This window comes from Cygnus olor, chromosome 4 (genome assembly GCF_009769625.2).
Source record: "Cygnus olor isolate bCygOlo1 chromosome 4, bCygOlo1.pri.v2, whole genome shotgun sequence".
Lineage (NCBI taxonomy): Eukaryota > Metazoa > Chordata > Aves > Anseriformes > Anatidae > Cygnus > Cygnus olor.
In genome coordinates this window covers 4,135,966-4,160,005 of record NC_049172.1, presented here as the reverse complement: position 1 = coordinate 4,160,005, position 24,040 = coordinate 4,135,966, and the positions used below count along the sequence as shown (strand labels likewise).

General features: G+C 41.7%; 2 protein-coding genes and 1 long non-coding RNA gene across 5 annotated transcripts; 1 reads left to right on the top strand and 2 right to left on the bottom strand.

The window, feature by feature from the left end:
• Positions 1 to 3,195: 3,195 nt before the first annotated feature.
• Positions 3,196 to 8,108, bottom strand: PLA2G12A (phospholipase A2 group XIIA). 2 transcript variants are annotated; one of them, XM_040556261.1, is made up of 4 exons: positions 7,836 to 8,108; positions 7,088 to 7,164; positions 5,811 to 5,976; positions 3,196 to 4,762 (listed from the first exon to the last, which is right to left on the bottom strand). In XM_040556261.1, the coding sequence occupies exons 1-4, from the start codon at positions 8,041 to 8,043 to the stop codon at positions 4,644 to 4,646; spliced, it is 570 nt and encodes a 189-aa protein (XP_040412195.1). In that variant the 5' UTR covers positions 8,044 to 8,108; the 3' UTR covers positions 3,196 to 4,643. The 2 variants fall into 2 exon arrangements, with proteins under 2 accessions (XP_040412195.1, XP_040412196.1); XM_040556262.1 differs by lacking the exon at positions 3,196 to 4,762 and adding an exon at positions 5,232 to 5,327 and having other exon boundaries at positions 7,836 to 8,105.
• Positions 8,067 to 17,288, top strand: LOC121069800. The gene is made up of 4 exons (XR_005819626.1): positions 8,067 to 8,281; positions 8,447 to 8,560; positions 12,868 to 12,999; positions 16,273 to 17,288. It is a non-coding gene; the product is annotated as an uncharacterized LOC121069800 (long non-coding RNA).
• CFI (complement factor I) lies at positions 10,179 to 24,015 on the bottom strand. Of its 2 annotated transcripts, XM_040556257.1 has the most exons (12): positions 23,698 to 23,840; positions 21,778 to 22,096; positions 20,404 to 20,542; positions 19,648 to 19,826; positions 18,569 to 18,679; positions 17,173 to 17,289; positions 15,961 to 15,999; positions 15,362 to 15,465; positions 14,595 to 14,710; positions 13,842 to 14,116; positions 12,461 to 12,562; positions 10,179 to 10,637 (listed from the first exon to the last, which is right to left on the bottom strand). In XM_040556257.1, the coding sequence occupies exons 1-12, from the start codon at positions 23,749 to 23,751 to the stop codon at positions 10,420 to 10,422; spliced, it is 1,773 nt and encodes a 590-aa protein (XP_040412191.1). In that variant the 5' UTR covers positions 23,752 to 23,840; the 3' UTR covers positions 10,179 to 10,419. The 2 variants fall into 2 exon arrangements, with proteins under 2 accessions (XP_040412191.1, XP_040412192.1); XM_040556258.1 differs by lacking the exon at positions 15,961 to 15,999 and having other exon boundaries at positions 23,698 to 24,015.
• Positions 24,016 to 24,040: the final 25 nt, after the last annotated feature.

The following is a 24,040-nucleotide window of genomic DNA, read 5'->3' as shown; positions in this document are numbered from 1 at the left end:
AGCTTTCTGCTTGTCTCACACAGGCTCCTTCTAAAAACTATTTGCTCTCAATGGGACTACTCGTCTTAAATCTTGTGGACTGTTTCAAAGGAATCCAAAACCAGGTACGCACTGAATTTACCCTGGGATCTAACAGCATGTTTTCCTGGATACATTTTAATCTCATAGTATTTCAAAGATACACTTGGAAAGTACCAGCAGCCACATGGCACAAAGACTCTACAGCACCCGTAATGGCATCTTGGGGAACCCAAAAACATACTGAAAATAATGCTAAGGAAGAAACAGTATGTTTTACCAGGTCGGCTTTGCCTCCTGCTATGAAAAGGAGAATGCCAACGGTTGCAAATTTAAAACATCCAATGCAAGGTTTTATTATGTGCAGGGAAACCTTAGTGCCTTTGTTTAACGCCTAGAAGGCGTGGAGTATTCTCAAAGAAGGGGAAACCCAGAGGAGAACCGTGGGCCCTTCATCCTGAGGGGTGCAACCCCCATCTGCTGCTGCCTGTCCTTTCTCACCTGCACTGGCCCTTCAGGTATCCTGCTGTAACTCGCCTGGCTTCAGCCACAGGGCTCAGCACCCAAGCCCTAGCAGTCCGGGCAGGAACCTTTCAAAACAAGCCTCATCTCACCGAAACCGAAAGCTTCCCTTAGTAAGTCTTTTACTTTAATTTTTACCCTTCCAGTAGCCCATGTTTTGAACGAAGTGGTGCTTTGGTGACAGGACAGGAGCCGCCTCCCCCGCGAAGACGTGAGCTGCAGTGGCTCACAAGCCCCTTCCCAGCAGTACCCCAGCCCGGCATTTGCCGTCCCGTTTGCCCTCAGCCCGGGCCCCTCTCCTGGTCCCCCACGTCCCCGTCTCCGGGGGTCTGCCCGGGGCTCACCCCGGCCCCCCCAGATGCCGCTTTTGGGCCCCGGAGCGGGCGGTCGCCATTCCGCCTCCTACCTGCCGCCCGCCGCCGCTCGGCGCCCGACATGGCCGCCGGCCCGCTGGGTGCCTCCGAAGGACGCGGGGCGGGAGAAGGAAGGGGAAGCCTTCGGCCTGCCCCCGGCGCCCCGAAGGTGAACGGGAGGAATGGCTTCCTCGGGATGGAGCCTGTCGTCTGCTGAGGCGTCCCCCTCGGCGCTGGGGAGGCCCTCAGGACCGTGCGAGGGGTCCCCCTAAAGGCGCAGGCTGCTTCCTTCGCCTTGAGGCTTCAGGCGCCCCGACCTGCATCTTCCTCGGGGCGCCCAGTCGTGAGGGGAGCCCCGAGGGGTTAGGCTGGAGGTGGGTTTGTAACCTCGGATTGTTTGTGCAGCACATCGCCCTTGGTCTTGGCTGAGAAGAGAGCCAAGGGGCTGACAGAGCGTGCCTGGGTACCTTCACAAACGCCCATCTTGTCAGCCCCTTCCTTATGGGCACCGATCACTGGGTGGTAACAGAGCCGGGATGGTTTGGGGACAAAACCACCCTTCTGTAGCAGAGCTTAGGAGATTTGTAATGCTGTGGGTCTGAATTTCAGTGGCCCTAGGGTATGCTTAAGCTTCTGTAGATCAGTGCTGCTACAGGCACCAAAGGAGGTATGTGTAAGTGTGAACAAGCTCCTAGAGATCAATGCTGCTACAGGAGGTGGCTTTAAAGGGGGATTTGGGGTATTTTTACCATGTCGGGCTTGTTTTACACAGGTTTATTCCATGAATAACATGGTTTAGACAAGGTGTCTCCCTTTTGGCGGAGCTACGGGTATTTTTAACTGCCTTTGCTTATTTTCCCCTTGTTTGGACCTGTCATCCTCAAGCTGCTGTAGTCAGCTAGATCAAGATAAAATTGTTTAAAATGGTTTTGTGTATACTTCAGTGAAAACAGGATGCTATTTATAATAGTATCTTTCTTACGCTGTAAAACATTTAGTCTCTTAGCAAGCAGATTCATTTCTTTTTCCAACTGCAGCCCCCAGACCTCTCAGCTCCCACCAGAGCTGCTCCTAAGCCCCCAGCTGCAGTAATTCTGTATGAAGGAGCAAACAGAGAGCCTAAATTTTGGGCTCCGAAACAGCTCTGTTCAGCAATTTGCATTCATGTCAGCCATATTCCTTAGTCCCGCAGTTAGCTTAGATCTCAAGAAGCCCATTTTAAGTAAACATTTTTTTTTTCACTTTGTTTTGCTAGTGGCTAAGAGCATATTCAGTCAGCCATTGCGTTCAGCTGAGTCACCAGTAATTTGAGCACACATAGGAAGACGGAGGTAATGTTTGACTCTGGTATGCATTTCCAGCTTATTTTAATGGGTTTTTGTTATACCTGCACGTACATGTTTAGAAAGTCTTGGATTGTTGCAGTAGCTCCACCCAAAGTGGGTATTTTTTATTTATTTATTTATTCAGAAAGCATTGTGGATGTATCAAAACTGCAGATTGAAAAAAGCTGTTTGATTTTGGACATGCTACTGCTGCTCAAGTCATCCAGACAAGCAAAATAGCCTGAGGGACATAATCGTATTAAAACCTGTAAAAAATAAAAAAATCAGTGAGACATTTAAAAATAGTGCTATTGCCTACATGAAAGCACACAGTAATGAGCCAAATGTCAAAACTGCAATATAATATATATATAAAAGTTGTTAAATAACATGAGTAATCCTGAGGGTGATATCTAGGTTTCCCTTTGGCATTGTAGCCTGTAATATGTTTGATATAATTTGCAGGAAACTATAACCAAGGATTTCTGCTACAGGCAAAACTTAGGCAAAGGCTCCCTCAAATATAAATGCTTCCTTTGGTTTATTATCAGAACTATTAACATGTCATCTGTCATGTTATCTAGCCATGTAAGGGCTCTTTTTAGTATTATAAATAGTTTGAGGGAAACTATGAAACACTTTCATGATGTATTTGCAGGTTAATACAGAAGGGAACAAAGCCCAGCTCCTTCCAACAGTGAAAATTTTCTTCTATGTTCATTTATATAAGCACATATTTGAAGCTTACTTTTACCTGACTTACCTAGTCGAACTGTGATATTATTCTACACTCACTGTGATAATGCATCATAGTTTTAATTTTAAGCAATGAGGGTAATTCAGAGTCATTTCAATTCTATGACAAAATAAATTTCACCGAATTCAGAGGAACCACAAGTTCTTCAAACACAGTTTTATAAAACTTGGCAGTAGTATGTCTCTTGCAGCGTTACTTAGTAGTCACAAACACAGAAGTATGGCCAAAGAACTTCAGCAGGAACTTTATTCTGAGGCACTTATATTGCATCATGTACAGTAAGCTCTAGTGAAAAACAAAAACGCCACAAACAATCGGTAAAGCAAAAACATATAAAAGCACTTCCAGAGAGAAATCACAATCCACGAGTCAGGTAAATTTTAGGCTTTCTACACAGTCTCTGCTCCCCATTCACCGATGCAGTATCTTGATTTTCAGTTGTCTTCAGTGGATTTCTAAGGCAAAACAGAGCAGCAGGACAGGATCTAATGCAAAAGTTAACTGAGGTCTGACAACTGGAGATTAGCAACAAAAGATCAGGACGGAGGACAAATCCCATATAATACAGACATCTGATGATTTCAGCTAGAGACGTCACAGAAGAAATCGATGACAGAAATAAAGGCTCAGATGTTTGTCAGCCTCACAGAGGTCATGGGAATACACGACAGAAATACAAGCTCAAATTTCTGCTAGTGTCACAGCAGGCATTTTAAATAAAAAGGTTTATTGGACATGCTGACCCTATCCGTGGAACCTTCCTCTAGTTTTCAATCAGAACTGACTAAATGAAAGCAAAGATGAACACAGTAACCAAGTGGTGCCACAAAACAAATATAAATCAACCTCTTTGAACAATATATCCTTTCTATGCATATAATACACAACACGTTTCATTTGAAAAATAAACACTTGAATCGTTTTTAAAATTATGTAACATTACAAATACATTCCAGCAGTTTCTCAAATCAGAAGTATATCCTTAGGTTGCAAACTGTTCATTTTAGCAGTCAAGCCTTAGAAGGATCAACTTACTTGATCTGAAAAGTGCTGCAAAAGTAAGTTTGATACAGAATCAGGTAGAAATATATAGTGCAGATATATACCCTTGCTTAGGGCTTTCTTTTGTTTTATTTTGTTTTAAAACAAACCCACAGGACAGAATACATCGGAAAGAACTGAAGGCAGTTGTACCAAAAGCATGAAAGTATTGGCTATGCAAGATGCCATATTAACTCACACAAAACACTCTTTCCTGATAGATCTTATCAGAAGCATCAACTGCTAGGAAACCTAACATTTGACCTACATTAAAAATCACCTGAGAATTCAACTCTTCTGTGCCTCTGATTTCCTCACTGTGCATTTTTGTTTTAATTTAAAATAGCACTGGTGTTTTACAATAGCATACCCTCAGTGTATGTCCACCAAAGGAATCTAATTTCAGTTTCCACACTTCTAGTGTAAAGGGAAAGATAACGAAGACTTGATACTTTTTTTTTTCTTTTTTTTAAACACGAGGAAGAATATCACAGTAACTTTCAAACCAGTTATTCACATCCGCATTTAATATATTACTTTCTGGAAAGTGTAAAGCTTTAGCCAAAGTCTTGCTTCATTCCAGTTGAGTCTTTTACTTCATTCTGAACTGTAAGATGTCCATATCTTTCAGAGATCTGTCTTATCCTCATACCGACACATACAGGCAGCTCTCTGGCTGTCCAGGTATGGCTTACATCCTAAATGTATAACTGCATCAAACAACAGCTGGACAGTTGATTCACAAGCTGCAAGCAAAGAGAAGTTAAGTGAGAAGTACTCTTTAGATGGGATGTGAAACTACTAGACATGACTCTGGTAAACTGAGAAGGATTTTAAAAAGCAATCTGCTCTGGGCATAGCAAACAGACTGTCAAACCAAAGACTGAACCAATACAGAATCATTAACGTTGTGAATGAAGATATTACTTATGCCAATGAAAACAAACAAGAAAGTTCATTGAGTATGGTATGTTATGAGTGTTAGAAACATCACTTAGTTCTGGCAAGATAAGAGAACTGTTTTATCCTTCGCTTTTTGCATCCCTATTTATGCAAAGGTTGCTACCTTTAACAGCAACTCAACAGAATTGAGCAAATATTCATCAGTTTTGACACAAAGCACTAACATGATGACTTCTCTGCAGTTGTGTGGATCTGAGAAGTTCAAACAGAGGCTTGTTCTAAAAACTGATTGTTCTCGGTGGGACTACTTACTGTAAAAGTGCCATTGTCCAAGTTAAGTGTGGTTATGTCATGCATTGATCAGATGCAGGCCAACAATCAGAAGGAATCCAATCATAGGATTATGGGCTGTTCAGGAAAAAACTAAAATGTATGTACTAAGGGACAGCATTAACTGCTTCCACTGTAACAATATATTATTCTAGTATCTTATTTCATAAAAGGAAACAATTCAGTATTGTCCTACTGTTTACTAGCAATGACATGTAGTAGACATTTAGAACTCAGCCAGCAAAACAGTGAATATTGAGCTACACTACAGCAAATGCAACAGTTACAGTTATACGTATGTTTTGATCAGGTTGTATTCCCGGCTAGGTACTCCTACAAGGGAATCATTATTTTTTCCCCATTTTAGCCCTGATCATTTTCCTATGCTGTGTCATTGCTCAGCTGTACGAGTGTCTGGGCTGCATGACAGAAGGATTGAACAAGGCATCTTTCAGCAATAGCTTCAGCTTAAGAAAATGTGGCATTACTGTGCTGCACAAAGATTCTTTGCCAAACAAGCTCAGTTAAAGTCGGAAAAACAAAGGCATTTTTCAAGCTTACCCTGTACGCTCTCTGATATTCCAAGTGTTTTCTGCACATCTCTGCAAATTTTGGAGAGGCAGGACTGAAATTGCTCATCACAGTCATTTTTTTTATTGCCACAAGTATCGTAACATCTGTCGTGGTGATTGCAGCACTTTGTCATCGAAGGGATCCCAATGTCAAACTGTGAAGAAAATCCCCCCCCACACCATTGGTGGTACAATTAAGATTGGAATCTTGAGATATTACATAAGAAAGATACAGTCTATGAATATGACAGAATACAAAAGTTAGAAATTAAGAACTAATGCAATCAATCCAGCTGTCATTCAGTTATCTCTGTAGTTTGCTGTTCACCGCTAGTAAGCTGTGCTGGCTTGACCCCGGCCAGCAGCCAAACACTTACACAGCTGCCTGCTTAACCCCTGCCCCCTCACAGGACAGGGGAGAGAATAGGAGATGCAAAGGCAAGACAACACATAGTTCTCGATAAAAGTTTAATAGGTGACCAAAAGAGGGAAAAAAAACAAAGCAGACTGATGCCTAGCATGTTCCAGAGCAACAGCCACCTTGGAAGGTAACTCCTTCCTCTTGCTCCCTTCTTTTTCCACTATGCCAGTTTTACTGCTAACCACGATGCTATACGGTATGGAATATCCCTTCTCTGAGTCAGCTGTCCTGGCTGTGTCCCCTCCCAGCTTCCTGCCCAGCCCCAGCCTGCTTGCTGGGCAGAGTGGGGGAAAAAAGAGAAAGCTGTAACGCTGTGCAAGCATTGCTCAGCAACAGACAGAACCAGTGGTGTGTTACTTATCGACACTGTTTTAGTCCCAAATCCCAAACACAGCATGATGCAGGCTGCTATGAAGAAAGTTAGCTCCGTCCTGGTCAGACCCAGTACATAAGACAACCCATATTTTCTTTAAAGGAAAATGGATTAGCGTTGGTAAGGTGGGAGCCAAAACCTCCACTCTCACAGGGCTACTGTTCAGTTGTTCAGTGCTTTTAAGACTGTGAGAACGAAACATTTTTGGTTAAAAGATTAGAAGTTAATCATCATCACTATTTTATCCCTGTAATATTTATGATGCTGATGAAAATATTTACATTTTGTTCATTTATAATACTAGTATTTCCCACGTGTTGTTACCAAAGCACGTGCTGGAGCTGATAAAGGCAGAGATTTAGTACATGGGTGATGTCTCATCCTTAGAATATGGGAGGAAGAAAACACCCGCATCGAGGAAATTCCACATATGAAAATCCACACGCACAAAGAAACCCCAAAATGGACTTACCTGAACCCCAAATAGAGGGGATCCACAGCCATTTGGTGGTGAAGGTTTATATCCGTAGCGAGGAAAGGGCTTTGATCCTGTAAAAGGCAATTTATAATACCTCAAATATATTTTTCCACAGAATTTTAGTACTGTCAAAACTCACCACAGCCATTTGCTGGGCTTGAGACGCCTGTATTTTTGGCATAAGCATGTATTCAAGCACCTGAATATCACCAAGTCTTTCCAAATTACAGCTTAGGAGCACTAAGTACTTTGTCAACAAGGGGGGATAAGACACCTGAGCAAGTATTCACTTTAGTTTCTATATTAAAAAAAAAAAAGTCTTGAGTCACTACAATCGATGCATGACTTGTACGCAATACACAGGATTATATTTAAAAGGAATGGTTCTTTGAAGTACTAATGAACTTTAAAGTGCTCCATGCTTTGTACACAGCCAGTATGCCAACAATCCTAAGGGTTAAACGAAAAACACACGGAACGAAACGGATCCAACAACAACCCTCACCACCCGGGCGTTTACACCTCCAGAGCCCGCTGAAGCCCCGTCCCCCCGCCAGGGAGCAGACCTCGCGTCCCGACCCAATCCGGATCCGAATCCGGATCTGGGAGGCGACCCTTCACCTCCTTTCGCTACCTCGCAACAACAAGGCAAGGGCACGGCCGCGGCCCGGCGCTTCCAGGCACCACCAAGGAGCCTGGCCCGGGCGGCCATTTCCCTCCTTCCCCGCGGCGGCCCCCTCACCGTCGCTGCACTTGTAGTGGCACAGCCCGTCCTCGCCGCCCAGCAGGTCGAGGGCGGCGTTGAGGTACACGTCGATCTTGTGCACCCCGTTGCGGATCGTCTTCAGCGTCAGCCGCCAGTCGGGGGTCCGAGGCGCCTCCTGGCTCGCACCCAGCCAGGCGCAGGCCAGCAGCGGCAGCAGCAGCGGCAGCAGCAGGGCGCCGGCCATGCCCGGGGCCGGCCGCTCGCCTCGAGCCCCCGCCGCCTGCCCGCCGCCATCGGCCCGCCGGGCGCCGCCCCGAGCCCGCCTCCGGGGAGGTGCCGCCAAGCCTGAGGCGGCGACCCCAAGGCTGAGGGGACGCCCCTGAATCTGAGGGGACGCCCCAAAACCTGAGGGGGCCGCTGGAGGAGCGGGGTGGCGGGGTAGGGGGTGGTTGTGCCTCAGTGCTGAGCGCTGGGTATGTGGGGTCTGTGGCTGCAGAAAAGCGACCAAAATGAGCCCGCTTGCTAAACCTCCCAGACCATACCCATGCCTATCTATATATATTTAAATCCTACATGCTCCTTAGAGGGGGTGAAGTGGAGCCGTATGGGAGCTGGTTTAGTTTTTGTAATGAAATCTTTGTTTTAAGGTGCATGGGATTGCCCCGAGCGTGCTAGCATCAGGATCTCAGGAGAAAAGTAACTGTGGTGAAAAACAGATGGAGAGAAAACACTCCAGATAGACAGAGTGGGAAGATAACACGGTAAATACTGTTTTTTCTTCACACCCTCTGCATTTAGTATTAATCAGAGTTAACTGAAGAAATAGGTGGAAAAAGTTGACGTATGCTAAGTCAAACAAAAGAGGGAGCTCTTCCTACACCTGTCCTGAAAACAGCCTTTCCCTATGATTACTTCATAAAGACCCTGGTTCAGCAAAGTATTTCCAAGGAAGGAATATGCTTAAATGCTTTCCTAAATAGGAAGCTTTGTTAGGGGCAGATAAGAGAAGTAATTCATACCCTTAACTTCAGCTATTGGTGATTGACAGGGTCCTTACTTGATAAATTTGTGCTGATTTTTCTATGAGACAGTGGAAGATAAAGAAAAGTCAGGGAAAACGTAAAACTTCTGTCTGAAGCAGACAGTGGTGAATTATTAAAAAACATAACCACCAGCAGCAAAAAATGCAACAAAACACACAAAAAGCACCTCCCTCCCCCTGTCAACAACTTGTGTGAACAAATGCTATTGATTCAATGGGATAATTCATTGAGAGAGATAAAGTAAAATAAGTATTAAAACTCTTGTAAATTAGAATCCAGTGAAGTATGTTATAAAACTCTTGAGCGGTTTGACAGGACTGAGATAGTCCTGAAGTCATTTAACAGTTCTGTGTTGAAAGTACCAATCCAAAAACCGAATTCTGGCCCTTTTAAGAGCACAGTGCTAGTGTCTCTTCTGGTTGACTGCATAATTCTTTTGTGGATAACCCTTGCTGAATGTCTCAGCTTCCGTGTCAGTTAATGCAGAGGCACAATTCCCCCTGACTGCATAGTACAGGATCTGGCCCTTGTAAGGATGTGGTTTGGTGGTTTTTTTTTTTTTTTTTTTTTTTCACATTATTGTTTCGTGCTTCTGTATATTGCTCTAGGAAGCTTGTGCTAATTTGAGAAACTCTTTTTTCTGGCTGAGAGTATTCATTTTAAGTTAAGGTCTGTGACTTGTTTGTGTAGAATTAAATCTATATATGTAACGTACAGACTTTTTATGTATTTATATTGTTTTATAAATGTGTACACAAGAAAACCCTATATGTTGTCAAGAGTTTGTCAGATACTGGAAATACACATACACAGGCAAACTAAGACAGTAAAGACACTTTTTATTTAGTTTATGTTAAGTCTTGAAATTCCTCTGTTCTTTGTGACTAGCTGTGGTTAAATTAATACAAAAATTGCCCTAAGCTAGATGATCAGACACAGTGTACTAACTACATTAAAAATTGTCTGAGTTTTTAGCGGAAAGAATTACCACCAGAGTAATCTTTGAGTAACAAACATCATGATCATATTCAATCCGTCAGTTAACAGGGGGTCTGAAGTCTAATTTCTCAGTAAGCCTACAGAATTGACTGCCAAGCAAAGCAGCATCCTGAGGGTTTCTAATGACCTAGACCTTGAGATGATGGAATTCTTTTCAAGTTCTGTGCTTGCTGTCCTTTCTGCGATGCTTGCATATTGCTGCTGCAGTCATTTCCCAAGCACTGCTTTCACTATGGTTGTCCATTTAAAATAAATAAATAAGCAACAACTGCAGCTGAAATACAACGTGAAGTGTGGAGAGAGGAAAAAAATAATGACAAGAAGACAGACACTTCAAGTTCCCTGCAGTAAGCATGCTTTTATTAGAGAATTTTGCTGTGAAGTCATGTCACCATAAAATTCTTTTTCTACAGGCTTCTGCAAAATTGTGGTATTCACAGAGAATTAAGCATTTTCAAAATACATTATTTCAAGATTTGTACTCATAGTTGCTAAGGTACATGGCTGCTGATTGTAAAAAAGGACTAGTGTTCATTATCGCATGGATGATAACAAGGAAGTATTTCGTTTCCTGAGCTTCAGATATTATACCGTGAAATGAGACTCCTTGTCACGTGATGGCTAATCCAATCATAATAGCTGGCGACTTTTGTGTAGACACCAGGGTGACCAGCCTCCCCACAGTTTTCACCCCAGCTCACAACACCCCAGACATATGCCACGTTTTCTGCATCAAAACAGACCAAGGGTCCTCCTGAATCCCCTTTGCAACTGTCTATGGAGCCATCATAAGTACCTGGAGCAAAAAAGGAAACAAAAACAAAAGTTCATATACATGCGAGCACACAAAGGAATGCACAGGAGTTTTTTTAGGTCTGTGTCGCTGCCTGACAGATGTTTGCCTAATGGTCACCAGTACTGGAGGTTCCTAACCTCTTTGGTCTATTACTTCCGATTTCTTTTCACCAAGGGCCCGTCTTTATAATTGTGACTGGCCCAAATGCTCATTTGCTTTGACATCAGTGATACGTTTCTTGGTTTACCCTGTGCAATAGAGAAGAATTCAGCCATATTGCATGTTATATCATTAGAAGAAGCTCATAAAAACTGGAGGAAAGTTAGAACAAAATGGCAAAAAAGATTTGTAGGCTGATTGATTCCTATGGAAATAGAGCTACCATGATGTGTGTATGCTGAGGTGTCTGCCGTTGGTGTCCTCTCTACCCAGTAGTTCATTGGCCAGTTTCATCTGAGCTACACGGAGAGGTAGAAGCCTCAAAATTAATTGCTGTACAGGCTTTATGGAAAGAGGTGGGCAGGCCAAGGAGAAACATGAATGATGGGATGGGAGGGAGCGTAACTGTCTTCAACTGAGTCCTTGCAGTTAGGACACTTATTGTGGACCTTTTGGAGCAGCAGACAGCAGCCCTGAGACACACCATGTAGGCTCAGTGCTCCTTACAAGCTTCAGAGGTCACAAAGCTGCTTGTTTGCACTTTAGCAAATTTAGTGCTCCTGAAAAAAATGAATTAAGATCGAAGGGTGTGATACTGACAAAAACATTGCCAGCAAGCTAGAATACAATTTATGCTTTGTCCTGGAGACTCAGTTAAAGTGTATTAATTTTTAACATCCTTACTCCTCTTTTCTGCTTGGTTGTTTGACCTACTACGAGGGAACCCACACTCAGCATGACTCCGTGTTTTTAAAAATGTAACATCTTTCTCCAATCTCTACATTACCAAGAAAGAGCCTTCTGAACATTTGAGAATTGGAATGACTAATCCTATAAAGCTAGATTTTGTTGCCCTTACTCAGTTGAATTAATAACTTGTATAACTTGTATAACTAACTCCAGTGGATACCAGTCCTTAATTCCAAAGTTTGTATCCACGTCAGCCTCATGCTGAATTTAGAAAAACTAGATATAAAAGCCAAATCATTTGTGATTTTTTTTTCTTGGTAAGTAGTTTGTTTAAATATTGCCTTTACTTTCAGAGTTAAACAACAGTTGAAACTATCTGTCCTGTAAGTTGAATGCTCATTGCTCTTTCAGAAGTGTATTTGGCAATACCTTTTGTTACTTGAGAAGCAAAAAATGTGTTCTCAAAATGCTTATTTTAGTACTAGGAATGACAACCGGTTTCCTGGCCAGACTAATCTTGGTTTGAACAGTTTATAGTATTTTTCCTGGGGTGCAGTTTGCTGGTAGAAAATGTCCAAGCAGATAAATGGTCATATCCTAGTCAACAGAACTACGAATGTCCTCCAAGAAAGGCACTTGCTTAAAGATGTTCCTGGATCAGAATAAAATAAAGGTTGGAGGAAGGTCAGTGGGCTGCAAAGTGCTTGTGTATTTAGAAAACACAACTCCAACTGCATGCTGAAATTTGCCCACAAGGACCAAAACTTGGCATACTGTCATCATAACTGTTTATATATAGCTATGGAGCAGTGGTGCAGATAGGCTGCAATGGCTAGTGTTTTGCTAGTGGTGACACAGTGGCATTTGGCTTATTGTATTTTCCAAGTCTAAAAGATTTCCCAGCCAGTAACGTCAGACCTTGAAAACTGTGGGTTTGATAGTAAAGAAATTATGGTAAGAGAGTTCATGCTTGCCTGCACATGCCATTTTCTTAAAAAATCGTCCTGGATACAATTCAGAACAATTCTGAAATAAATTAACATTGCCCCACTTGAGCACATACTGTTTGGTATAACCTAGAAAAGAAAAGAATAGCCTTTTCTAAGTTAAAAATGATAAATGCATGAGACATTTAATATCATAAATTGAAAGTTACATATTTGCTTGTCTATTGAATATAACCTTAACTATTATAGACCAGGCACGTTAAACTGCCACTAACACTCACCCCATACGTAATGCAGTACCTTGGCCATATGTATCAAAATAAAAGCGGCGTGGTTTAATTGCAGCATTAAATACAGTAGTTTCATTTTGTTGTATTTTTACCCTTTCCCTTTTCTTGTCCTCCTCAATTTTTTTCCATGTTTTCCATATCAAGGTTTCCATACACCGGGAAACCAGTATATTGTTTTCTACGGAATGGAGAAATGCCTCCAATCCTCCTTGTCACCTTTTTTCCCAATTCTACTCTGTCTTTTTGAGAAGAGGGGCCCAGACTTTGAAGATACAGGTGAACAATACATTACAAGGTTAAGGACATTCTCTGTTTTGTTCTCTGTCCATTTGCTCATAATTCCCAGCTCTGTATTTGCTTTAAGGACTGCTACCGAGTTTGGACAGAAGAAGCCCCACAAACAGCATGCGGCAGCTCTGACACTGGGCTGCAATCATTCTGTGATATGAGACAAATCTTTGAAAGTGCGACTGCATTGGACCGCTCCATCCCCGTGCAGCCCTCCTGGGGTTGAATTTGTACACGGCTAAGATGTGCTCGGATGTGCCAAGTTTTGTAACTGCTGGCTGAGGCTTGGGTCTGGGGACGGGGCAGTGGCTGTGGGCCATGTGTTCAATGCCATTACCAGCTCTCCACAGCTAAGGTAAATCTGAGATCTGTAATTTCAGCCACCTCTGGATGCCTAGGAGGTACTGAAATGCTCTCATCTCCTTTGAGAAGTGTGTAGGGGAACAGCACAGCAGTTTCCTTGCTACGTGCATGTCCTCCAAATGCTGCCATCTGACTCCTGCCATCCCGCTCCCACTCCCACGCTCTCTGCTCCACTACCGACACCAATGCATGTGCTGCCAGGGGGTCAGCCTGCTCAGGGAACTAAACGTTTCTTTTGGTCAGGGTAGTTCTCAAACAGAGGTGTTCTCCACAGCAATTTACTTAATAGTTGAGACAACAGAGGAAGCAGCGCAGAAAAGAGAACAAAGTGGCAGCCCGGTGCCAAAGCACGACCGATGTTCTCTGTGCTCAGCCTCCTGTGAGCATTTTCAAAATGAAAGCCGACCACACTTTGAAACACGGTGATAAAAGTAATACATTCTAGTAGTAAGCACTAAATCAAATACCTTTCTCAAGTCCCCATCCAGAAACCTTGCATTTATCACCAATGTTGAACATATACTCTGACCAGGGAATGCAGGCAGGCGTGCTGTATTTCAGGGCGCATTCTCCTTTCCCATGACCTTTCAGCTCCATCAGAGCAATGTCATTTTCATACGTTGCAGCATTATAATTCTCATGGATTATCAGTTGCTTTAGCCTGTAGGTGTCTGTCTCTCTGTCGTACCGTATTGTATCCAACAGTCCAATCCAGACACGGTACAGGTGAACTCGAGTTGCTCTGGAAAAGAAACGATGAAATAAAATATGTTTTGGTACCTAGCACAGGCACTGTATGTTTCACTTAGCCATAAACTTTTGCATTTTATCAAAGTTTCTGTAGAATAAAAATTCATATTGCATACATATAGTTTCCTTCTGGACTTGATGTCCAGGTTTTTCTAAAGTGTAGCAAACGCAAGGCTGATGACACTTATTGCTGAGTACTGCAGCTAACACAGGAAAAACCCCCTAAAGGCCATCCTCTGTGTTTAGTGCTGTCTCGTTAAACTCATCAGTGCTTTTTCATCTTTCTACTCACAGCCAAAATTCTCTTTCTCTGAATCTCCCCTGTCAGTAATGTGAGTGAGTCGCTGTCTTCAGTTGTTTTATTCAATAGGCAAACAGGAATTAGCAAACAAGTAGCTGAGAAGGGCAATAATGTCCAAATTAATCTTTCTACCTTGCAAAGGAATCATTTCCCAGGTTGTTGTTGTTACCTGACACAGTGTGCAGCAGTCAGAACCCAACAGCCACCAATATAAACCCCTCCACAGTACACTGTTGCACCTTCAGTGCCAGTTTCTTTAATTGCCACTTGCCAAGGGAATTCACCCTATTCAAACAACAAAAACCCAAATAATGTGAAATTATAATTGTACTATTTTTCATGCATAAAGGGAAAAACAATCCTTTGTATCACCTCATCTCCTTGACTAAAGCTGACTGTAAATTCAAAATCTGCTGTTGAGAAATTGCCAAAAATTGGACTCTACCCAATATATAGGGTATAATTAAATAGGATATAGTATAGGATGTAAAGGGTGCATATTCTAAATTACAGCAGTTTTGCTCAATCTTCTGACTTTGTGCAATGCCTCCCTCCCCCCAGCTTTCTATCATGAAATTCCTAGTCAGAGGAACAGATGTAGAATCTGATCTGGTACAATCAAGTATTACATTTGTCTGTATTCTGTTTTGTTAGAATTGTCATTTCTAGCTACATTTTTAAATATTTTGCTGGATCCTGTAATGCTCCTTTTTGCAACCTGGTATTTTACTTTATAAATTGTGCTCCTCTTCACATTCATTCAGTGCAGCGCCAGTACTGCTGCAAAACATGAAACCAGTGTTGTTTCTGATTTTGTTATTTCTGCATATTTTAACAGAAGGATGATAATACCCATTTAATTTGATACTGAATGAATGCAGATGAGCACATATTTGTTAAGGTTTGCTTGTTGTTTTTTTGCTTGTTTGTTTTTACCTTGCTTGCAATTTCTCCACCTACGATTCTTTTCCGTCGAGTTAACGTGTGATTAACAACACCACAGTTTATTTGGGGAAGAAATGTCTTTGTCAGTTTTCTTTCTTTAACAAAAAGGAAAAATGTGTCTCAGAATTCAGGCATTCATTCTCTGTTCGGAGACAGGTTTATCTTTATCTTGAAATCACAAGTGCTGTAAGTATGCGAGTAGCTGAAGCAGCAAGAAAGCAAAGACCAAAAATTTCAGCATCTGTTTTTGCTTTGAAAATTGCTTATGTCTTAGCATCACATTATTTCTTTTTATTTTCCACTGTTGCTAGCGTTCAGGAAAAAAAAAAAAAAAAGCACTTCCCATAGATTTGCTTGGAGTTTACCTCTGTCAGCTGCCAAAACATGCAGATGTGGATCCTCGGCCAGGATAAATTATTATGGCATTCTTGAAATTAGTGGAAAGTGAGGCAAATGGTAAGCCCCTGAGTGTGTACTCCTAAATCATCAAGTCCACATATCTGAGTGTTCTGGATCTGGCCAGCTGGCTGGTAGCTAGAAAGCCACTAATAAGCAAGTATGGGGTGTTTTGTGGATGGTTAGTTACTTACCTGCATCCATACTGTAATATTCAACACGCTTTGCTTTGCCTGTGGTGGAATAATAAAATACTAAAAATGTTTGCAAATATTTAAAATTGCTCTGTTACTTAAATGTATGTTTGTGTACCAAAATCATGGTACACTTTTAAAATGTGTAGGTGTGCACCATTTCACATAGACAAAAACATTGTTTAAGCATGGTGCCTACTGTTTCTTTTACTAGGCACTCTTTGGCTGCCACAGCCTACAAGTGACCTACATCCAGCAGACAGACACTTGTTTGTAACTATATGACATCTACTCTTATTTTCTTGCCTACAGAACCGTTCTGCAAAGGAACCCTGTGAAATGGCCTCCTTTCTTTTTTGATCTCTAAAGCAATAGCCCATTCTCCTCCACCAGGAAACACCACAAATTCCTCCTCCTGCCCCATCAACTTTTTGGAGCTTTCTGAAGCCCAAAGGAGCGTTAGATAAAAGGATTATTTTTTTTCTTTCTGATTTAGATGCTGCTTCTGTATTCTGTGTACCTCCTTTAATAGAGTAAAGGAGGTTACTCAACACGAGAAGTAAATTAAACGCTTCCCGAATCTGGTTTGTCAGCTTTTATTCAAACAAAATGCCCATTGAATTCAGTTCCTAAGTAGGGGCTGAGGATTGGGTCTGTTCTCATGTTACTGACAACAGTGTTTACCTTTCGAGTTCAGTTTACCGATTATCATGTACCAAAAATGTTTACTTTTTGGCTTTAGACTTTGTCTCTTAGCAGAGCAAGGAAAAACATCTAAGTTCAAAACAAAATCTTTTCGATGGTGAGGAGAACGGCACAGAAGAATTATTATATTAACTGTTCATTACATGTGAGGAAGATATTCCTGCCAACTCTGTCTACATTTTCTTCAGAAATATGAGATATCAGTTTGATAGATGGCCAAATAAGCAAAAGACATAATCTGCTTTATACCTCCTAAAATGTCACCTGTTTTTTATTTCCTTTAGTTTTCTGGCCATTCTTTTCTAGAAGGAAGGCAAGGAAAAGTACCTAACCTTCTCTTACTCTCCTAGTATGTAGAGCATACCATAACATCAGAAAGATTAATTCTCGCATGCATTTCGATTTTGCTAATCTGTTAAATAATTTAATAATACGCATTGTGTAGTCTCTAGGTGTAACTTAGCATAATGAAAGGAAAAGAAATAAAAACATGTCTCAAATGGAAACCTGAGCAGAAAGCTTGAGCTTCATCCTCTCCTGTGAGGCAGTCAACTTCTTTGTTACAGACATTCTTATTTGGAATACATATATTTGACCGACAGTGGAAACTGTTGTTTCTGCATTCTGTAATACAGGAGAATTCCAACTTAAAATGTGAACACAATATAATATCCGTGTTATGGGGGACTTGGCTGTTCATAAATAGATCGTGAAAGCAGGCTCTGTAAGTGTAAAATGAAATGAATACTTGGCTCTCCTCATTTTACTATCTTGATGTTTGTTTTAAGACTTAAAAAAAAAAAAAAGTCTCTCTACAAGTTCAGTACTGTAGTTTTAGACATGGGTATCACTCCTTACCAGTTTCACCCTCATGTGCCTACGCTCAACCTCAGCCAAAGGACCTCCAGTTTTACCAGCATTATGGATCATCTCAGATGAGGAATTTATGATGCTTGGGTCAAATTTCCTTCCAAAATCAGAGTCTGAGTTAGGCTTTTGACTGAATGGTATACATGTAGCACTAGGAATTGAGTCCTATTTTGAAATTACTGGCTTTAGTAACTTATTTCTTCTAAAATTCTTCTTCTTTTTCTAAAATCCATACAGCTGAAACAGAACTATTTTGGTCAAATGGAATTTGAATAAATGTCCTCTAAATATATGAAGCCACAGGTACTTATTATTATTTCCAAAATTCCTGTCGCTATGTTTTCATGATTACCAGATTAAATGTACTGACAATTATAAAACTACAAAATCAAGATTATTTAGGGGTAGTGATGGTATTTGTAACCCACATTACAGTTTGGCACCTGAAACCCAACTTCTGAATGTATTCTCCTGCATTCAGATTATACTAGATCTGCTTTTAATAAAAGTTGTTACAGCTGGAATTGCAAGTGCTGAAAGAATGACATGAACATGAAGGTGTTCATGAACAAGCTATGCAACGGGAACTGTTCACACACATTCTATGGATAATCTTGTATTAGTAAGAAATTTAAGAAAGATCTTACTTTGGTTTAGACGTAGCTCATTGGAAACAAACAAACGTTTTTGACTAATTACTATTGATTTTGCCTTACGAAAAATACATTTCATTCTATTTTTTCTTCTTTTATTTATTTATTTATTTTTAATTTTTTTGTATCAACAACCTTGTAAATAATCTCATTGTATTTTCTCATCCTCAGAGGAAATCCAGATCCTCAGAGATCACCTGCCTGCTTCAGAAAATAATGTACTTTTTTTTTTTCTATTTTCCTATACAGAAATTATGGTTTGGTTGCCTTAATGTAATGACTTTGCAAAAGATATTTTATTGTTACATCACTGTAAGTATTCTTTGGGTGTGGTTTTCTGCTGAAATGATTTTCAAATAGCTAAGAAAGGAAATTATTACCTTTACAGCACAGTTCATCGCTTAGGTCTCCACAGTCATTGATTCCGTCACAGGTTTTGTTCAAAGAAATGCACTTGGCATTTGCACAAGTAAACTCATCAGCTGAACATTCTGTGCAGCAGGATGAAAACAAAGTTAGCGTGGAAATGCCTGTAGGTTCACAACTGCCCAAGGAAATACTCAGCTTACACATTTTATTCATTCAGTAATTTGGCCTGTCAACAGTTGGCGTTGTGGGACCCAGTAATGTAAGGAGGAGTCTTTTTTTATCCTTTTCATTGCCTCCTCTTCAAACTTTTAATGTGACCACTTATTTTCTACCTCCATCTTTCAGTAGCGTGGCAGAAGTGAACTTCATTTCTTGTACACAGGGATTAAATAAGAGGTTCGAACCCCCTGTAAATGATTTATGTGATTAAGGTGATGCATGTTCCCCCTCTTGTAGGAACTCATCAAGAGTCTCTAAGCTGCTTCTGTGGCACAATTAAAAACTGAGACAAATCATAGCTCTCGGGCTGACTGATGCTTATCAATGCCAAAGAAGTCACACTACAGGGACAGGAAAGCTTTTAGAACAAAGACTCAATTCCTGTTTGTATCAGTGAGAAACTGAGGAGCCCCAGATGTTCCAGGAAGATACTAGCAGTTCAGTTACAGTCGCACTTGTCTGACTACATTGTGACTGGCGTCCTAATTGATCTCCCTGGTAGACCAAGCAAAGAGGAAGAGGTCATCACCTGTCTCCTGACGAGTTAACCTGTGAGAGGCAAGACTTGCAGGGTATAATATACCTCGGTGTCTTTGGAAAGGATGGGGGAACAACCAGAATCATGGGTGAAATATGTCCACTTTGGGGCATCATCTGCCAAATATTCTAGGAGCAACAGTGAATTATTTTCCAAGGTCATGAACTCAAGGCTGCCTCAGTTATCTTAAATGTTGCAAAGGATTATTTAAAAAGAAAAAGGTTTCATTGCAGGTTTGCGGTGGCTGACAGTTCAACAAAATAGATCCTAAATATATATACTTAAAATAACATGAAGAACCTTAAATAAATTTTAAACCCAAAACCTACTAACCTCGGAGAATTTTCTGGCACTGGAGTCTAAGAAATCCATCACTACTATTCCACGGTTTCCTCTTTATAAAACATTCAGCAAGACTTGTCTCTAGGCCCTTGCAAGTTATTCGGAAACAGTGTGACAAATTTAAGGCGTATTCTGTGATGTTGAAGACAGTATAGTAATATTCAGCACCTCTGTGAAGATAGAAATAATAACAAGTTCTGTAATTTCACAATGGATTAGCCACTGCTTTTATTGTTTAGAATGTATATGATTTTCCCAATGGCTAAGGAAATAAAGCAGACTTCCCTTGGAGTGGTGCAAGAGTAAGTACGAGATACTTTGGAAGAAAAGTAAAACAAAGTGCCAATTTTTGCAAAATGTAGCTTAGCACTGGCACTGGATCTGTATGGGGCTCTATCTCAGCCACCACGTCCACGTGGTGATGGATAGAATAGCCTCCTTACACGGGAACCATCCTGCATGGTGACACCAAAACCAATGGATATTGAGGAAGCTCAGGGCACTGCAAGATTGGCATTATTTTAAAAGTAAGATACTTATGGTTTGAATAGTTGTTATTTGTAATAAAATAGAGAAATCAGTGGTTTAGCTTTCACTCTCTGGTGTCAATTTAAGAAGGTTTATTGTAGCCAATACATTCTTTTTGAGATTTTTGCCTTAACAGCTGGCTGTGACTGACCCTTATATAAGCATCACTACTTTCTCAAATCCATTGCAGTTACTGAGAGATAAATTCCCCAAACTTACAATTCAAAGCCAAGGTGCCTGCAGGCCACATTTGCTTCATTCATAGTCCACTTACTGCCACATACAAAAAGGTTCTCCATATTCACAGGCTTTACTTGAAGCAAACTTGAATTCTTATACTCCGAGATTTTAAATGTTTCTACAAAAAAAAATCCAAAAAATCCCAAATAAAATTGTATTATGTAGGTGTATTTAGTGGAAAGACCACACAGGAATAAATGAGACATAAAGTATCCAGTAGACACCCAAAGTTCATATGGGAAGAACAGTAGGTTGGGACTCAGGAGCTTGATTCTTGATTTTTCTGAGGACTGACTTTATGACTTTCAGCCTGTCACTTTTTCAAAATATACCAGTTTCAGGACAAATGAGGATAATGGTTCGTGCCACGTAGGAGTATTGGAGCTCTGCTGAGGAAAGGTCTTAGCTTAAGACTTTCATCAGAGAACTTTTGATAATCAACCATCAACACTTCAAGTGAGACGGCCAGATCCTGTTTCTGTTACCTTTGGAGTACAGCTTGTGCTGCTTGCAGTGGAGCCAAGGCCCACTGTTTCCCCCTGCCTCGACTTATTGCAGCTGTATGGGGAGCACAGGAGGAGCACGCGGAGTCTGTCCAAGGCTTTTCAGTGGAATACGCAAAGGCAAATTTTGCCTCCCCGAGGACAACGGGATGAGCTGCTGCTTCTGTGGGGAAAGAGAGTTGGACGGTGCTGGAGCTGCCCCTCCTGCCAGCAGGAGAGGTGGGGCTGGAAGATGGGTAGGAACGGTGGCTGCTACTGCTGACATTTGCAGAGTCCTTTTTCTGTGTACTTAGGCAGAGGCTGAGCTGACAAAGTCAGGGACTGAAAAGCAGCTCGATGCAGCTTGCCAATGTACAAATCTGCTGGTTTGCAGGGGAACACCCTTCTGTTCTGATGAAATCTGCAGAGTGAAGACTGAGGTGACCGTGCCTTACCTTCTTCCCATGTACCCCAGCCCAACCTCAGCGGCAGGACTCTGTTCCTTGGACTCTTGCTCCCCAAAATATACCCTCTCTGCTCATGTGCTCAGCAGGCCCTCTCCCTCCATGCCTCCCACCATGCTCAGCACCCCCACTGGAAACCTTTGAGCTCTTTTTCCTTTGTCTATTTCTTCCCTTCCTACCTGATGATTTGAGCAAGCTACCAGCAGCAGCGTAACCTTTGCCTCTCAATCTCTTTATTTTTAAGAAAATCATCAGGTACTGTCAATTTTCAGGACTTGTCACTTTCTGTTTCATATTTTTACTAGTACAAGGAAATGAACAAGTTTTCTGAGCTGTAAAGAAGAGTAAAGCATCCACTTGGCCAAAAATGAATGACTGATACATTTTGGAAGAGGAGATATTAATACCTGTAGGCATGCAGTTTCCCTTGTTCAGAAACTTAGCTTCAGGACGTTGGCACTCATAGCTCTTTAGGTGACAGTATGTGCTGAATTGCTTTCCGTTGGTGGAACAAACTGAAGTGCCATTCTTTGGGCACTGGTAGGGAAGCTTACAGAGGCATTTTCCATCCACGCATCGTTCCCATGGGTGACAAAAAACTTTCGCACAGGACTTGTGCGTGTATTTGTTGCTTACGCATTCTTCTATGAGGTAAGTGTCCTGCTCAACTGTCTCAGCAGGCCCAACCTGTGAAAATGGTTCTTCTGCAGAATAATGTGTTGCGTTCTGCAAGGCACAAAATAAACAAAAAAACAGTAAACAGGACTAGGAATTGCACCAACATTTCTGCAGATCCCCTACTGACCTCAACAAAGCGTTTGTTTGTAAACCTTTTCCTATCTTATGAGCAAAGAAATGCTAAATATTTATGGTGTTTATCTCCTTGTCTTGGTGACCTCATCCTTCTCAGTTTTTCTTCCTTTTTAGATTGTTCCGCTGGTGTGACCTTCACTTTTACTGGTCTCCCACACACTTTATTTTCTTTACTCTTCAAACATTGGGTGAAGCACCCAACAGATGATAAACATTTTAAGCCAGTGGTTTACAACACTCCACAACAACGGGATTGTAAACAACTTAAAACATGAGGGGACTTAAACACCAGAAAAATAAAATTTAAAAAAGTAGCAACTTGATTTTTTTTGAGACCTTTTCATTGGTCCAGTTGGCTTTGAGTTTAACTACCACTTATAAATATTTACGAACTACTTAGAAGCGAATAAAGAAGTCTAAAATTAATTATTTGTTTCACGGCAAGACTGCTGAAGCAATAAGCGTAAGTATCTTCAAGAAATGTGAAAAATAAATGCTCCTCCTTATCAGTTCTCTTCCTCTATCTTGCAGAGCAGTGGGTTTGTGGCGGGGTTGCTGGTTGTTACTGGACCGCAAGTATGGATCCTGATCCTCCATCTGTCTAGGTGAGCCATTGCTGGCTGCGTGCTTTTGCTTACTAAGATTGATGAGTAGGAAGAATGTTGAAACTTGAAAAATGTATGGATGGACTTTGCATAAACGTGGGAGAGAAAGCCAGTCGTCAAATGGGATTTATCAGCTTTCACTGTGTCCACCAAATCAATAGAGCCTAAGTTTAAAGTTCTCGTGAAGAAATCCTGGCCTGAGTAAAGTCAGCGGGGATGTTGCTGGGGCAGAAATTAATCCTCCCCCCACTGCCCACCCCCCTTTAATGACTGTATAATCTTAATAAATTCTTCCTGCTCTCCTCAGGTCAGTAGAATCCAACGCATTCTTCTTGGATTCACATGGCAAACCGTGAGCCAGATCCGGCTTGGCACAACTACCGTATCGCACTAGACGTTTCTCCCAAGTCCTGAGTGAACAGCCATCAAAAAGCGTTGCTTTTTACCTGGGGGTTTCTCTGAAAGGCTCAGGGTTTGCTGAACACCGAGCCTGCCTGGACTTCATGACAGACTTCTGCTGGAAGAGGTTCCCCAGCACAACCTCAGGCCTTTCAACACGCGGCGTTGCCACGTTAGAAGTTAAAGCTGTGGTCTCATTTCTCAAAAAAGGGGGAGAGGGGAAATTGCTGCACCTTTGTGGGGTCAGCCATGCCTGCAAATTGGCTCCGGGATAGGACCACGATTAAAACCTTTTCCAGAAGCCTGTTCATGTAAACCCCTGGCAGAATCAATATGCGAAATAGCAAGACTCAGATAGGCAAACCAGGCTGGAAAAAAATGTACGAAATACAAAAACTGTGAAACTTTTTAAAAAATCAGCTGGCTTTGTTTTCATAGTAATGACCTTCTAACTGCTTTATGAGTATTATTTAATTAAGTTAATGATCCCCCAACGCAACAAATCCTTACCTGCGCTCCACAAACCCAAAGGAGGGACAAGCACACCACGAAAACCGCCCTCATGGCCGAGCTTTCTCCCTGTCCGCAGAGGAGCCCTGCGGCCGGGGTCCTCCTGGTCGCCCCTTGGCAGATCTGTGTCTAATTTTTAACCACCAGCCCAATTTTTTTTAAAAACGGGCGTGAAAACGGCGCAGGGGAAGCCTTAACCATTAACCCACGGACCTGCCCTGCCCACGCGGCTCAGTTTAACTCGTTTTAGCGTAGACGCGAGATAAGAAAACGCAAAAAGCGGGAGATAAGAGAATGTAAATGTTAGGTGGGAGACAACGCCAGGAAAACCCCGGGCAAAGCC

Bases quoted from the DNA above. Each gene is read 5' to 3' on its own strand.
- PLA2G12A (XM_040556261.1), bottom strand. From the start codon at position 8,043: ATGGCCGGCGCCCTGCTGCTGCCGCTGCTGCTGCCGCTGCTGGCCTGC. The intron at 7,165-7,835 runs GTGAGGGGGCCG...TGCCTTTTACAG, and splicing joins CCACTACAAGTGCAGCGACG to GATCAAAGCCCTTTCCTCGC. The intron at 5,977-7,087 runs GTAAGTCCATTT...TTTTCTTCACAG, and splicing joins CCCCTCTATTTGGGGTTCAG to TTTGACATTGGGATCCCTTC.
- CFI (XM_040556257.1), bottom strand. From the start codon at position 23,751: ATGAGGGCGGTTTTCGTGGTGTGCTTGTCCCTCCTTTGGGTTTGTGGA. The intron at 17,290-18,568 runs GTAATAATTTCC...CCTGTATTACAG, and splicing joins CGATGAACTGTGCTGTAAAG to AATGCAGAAACAACAGTTTC. The intron at 10,638-12,460 runs GCAAGCATGAAC...TTTTTGCTCCAG, and splicing joins TAAGAAAATGGCATGTGCAG to GTACTTATGATGGCTCCATA.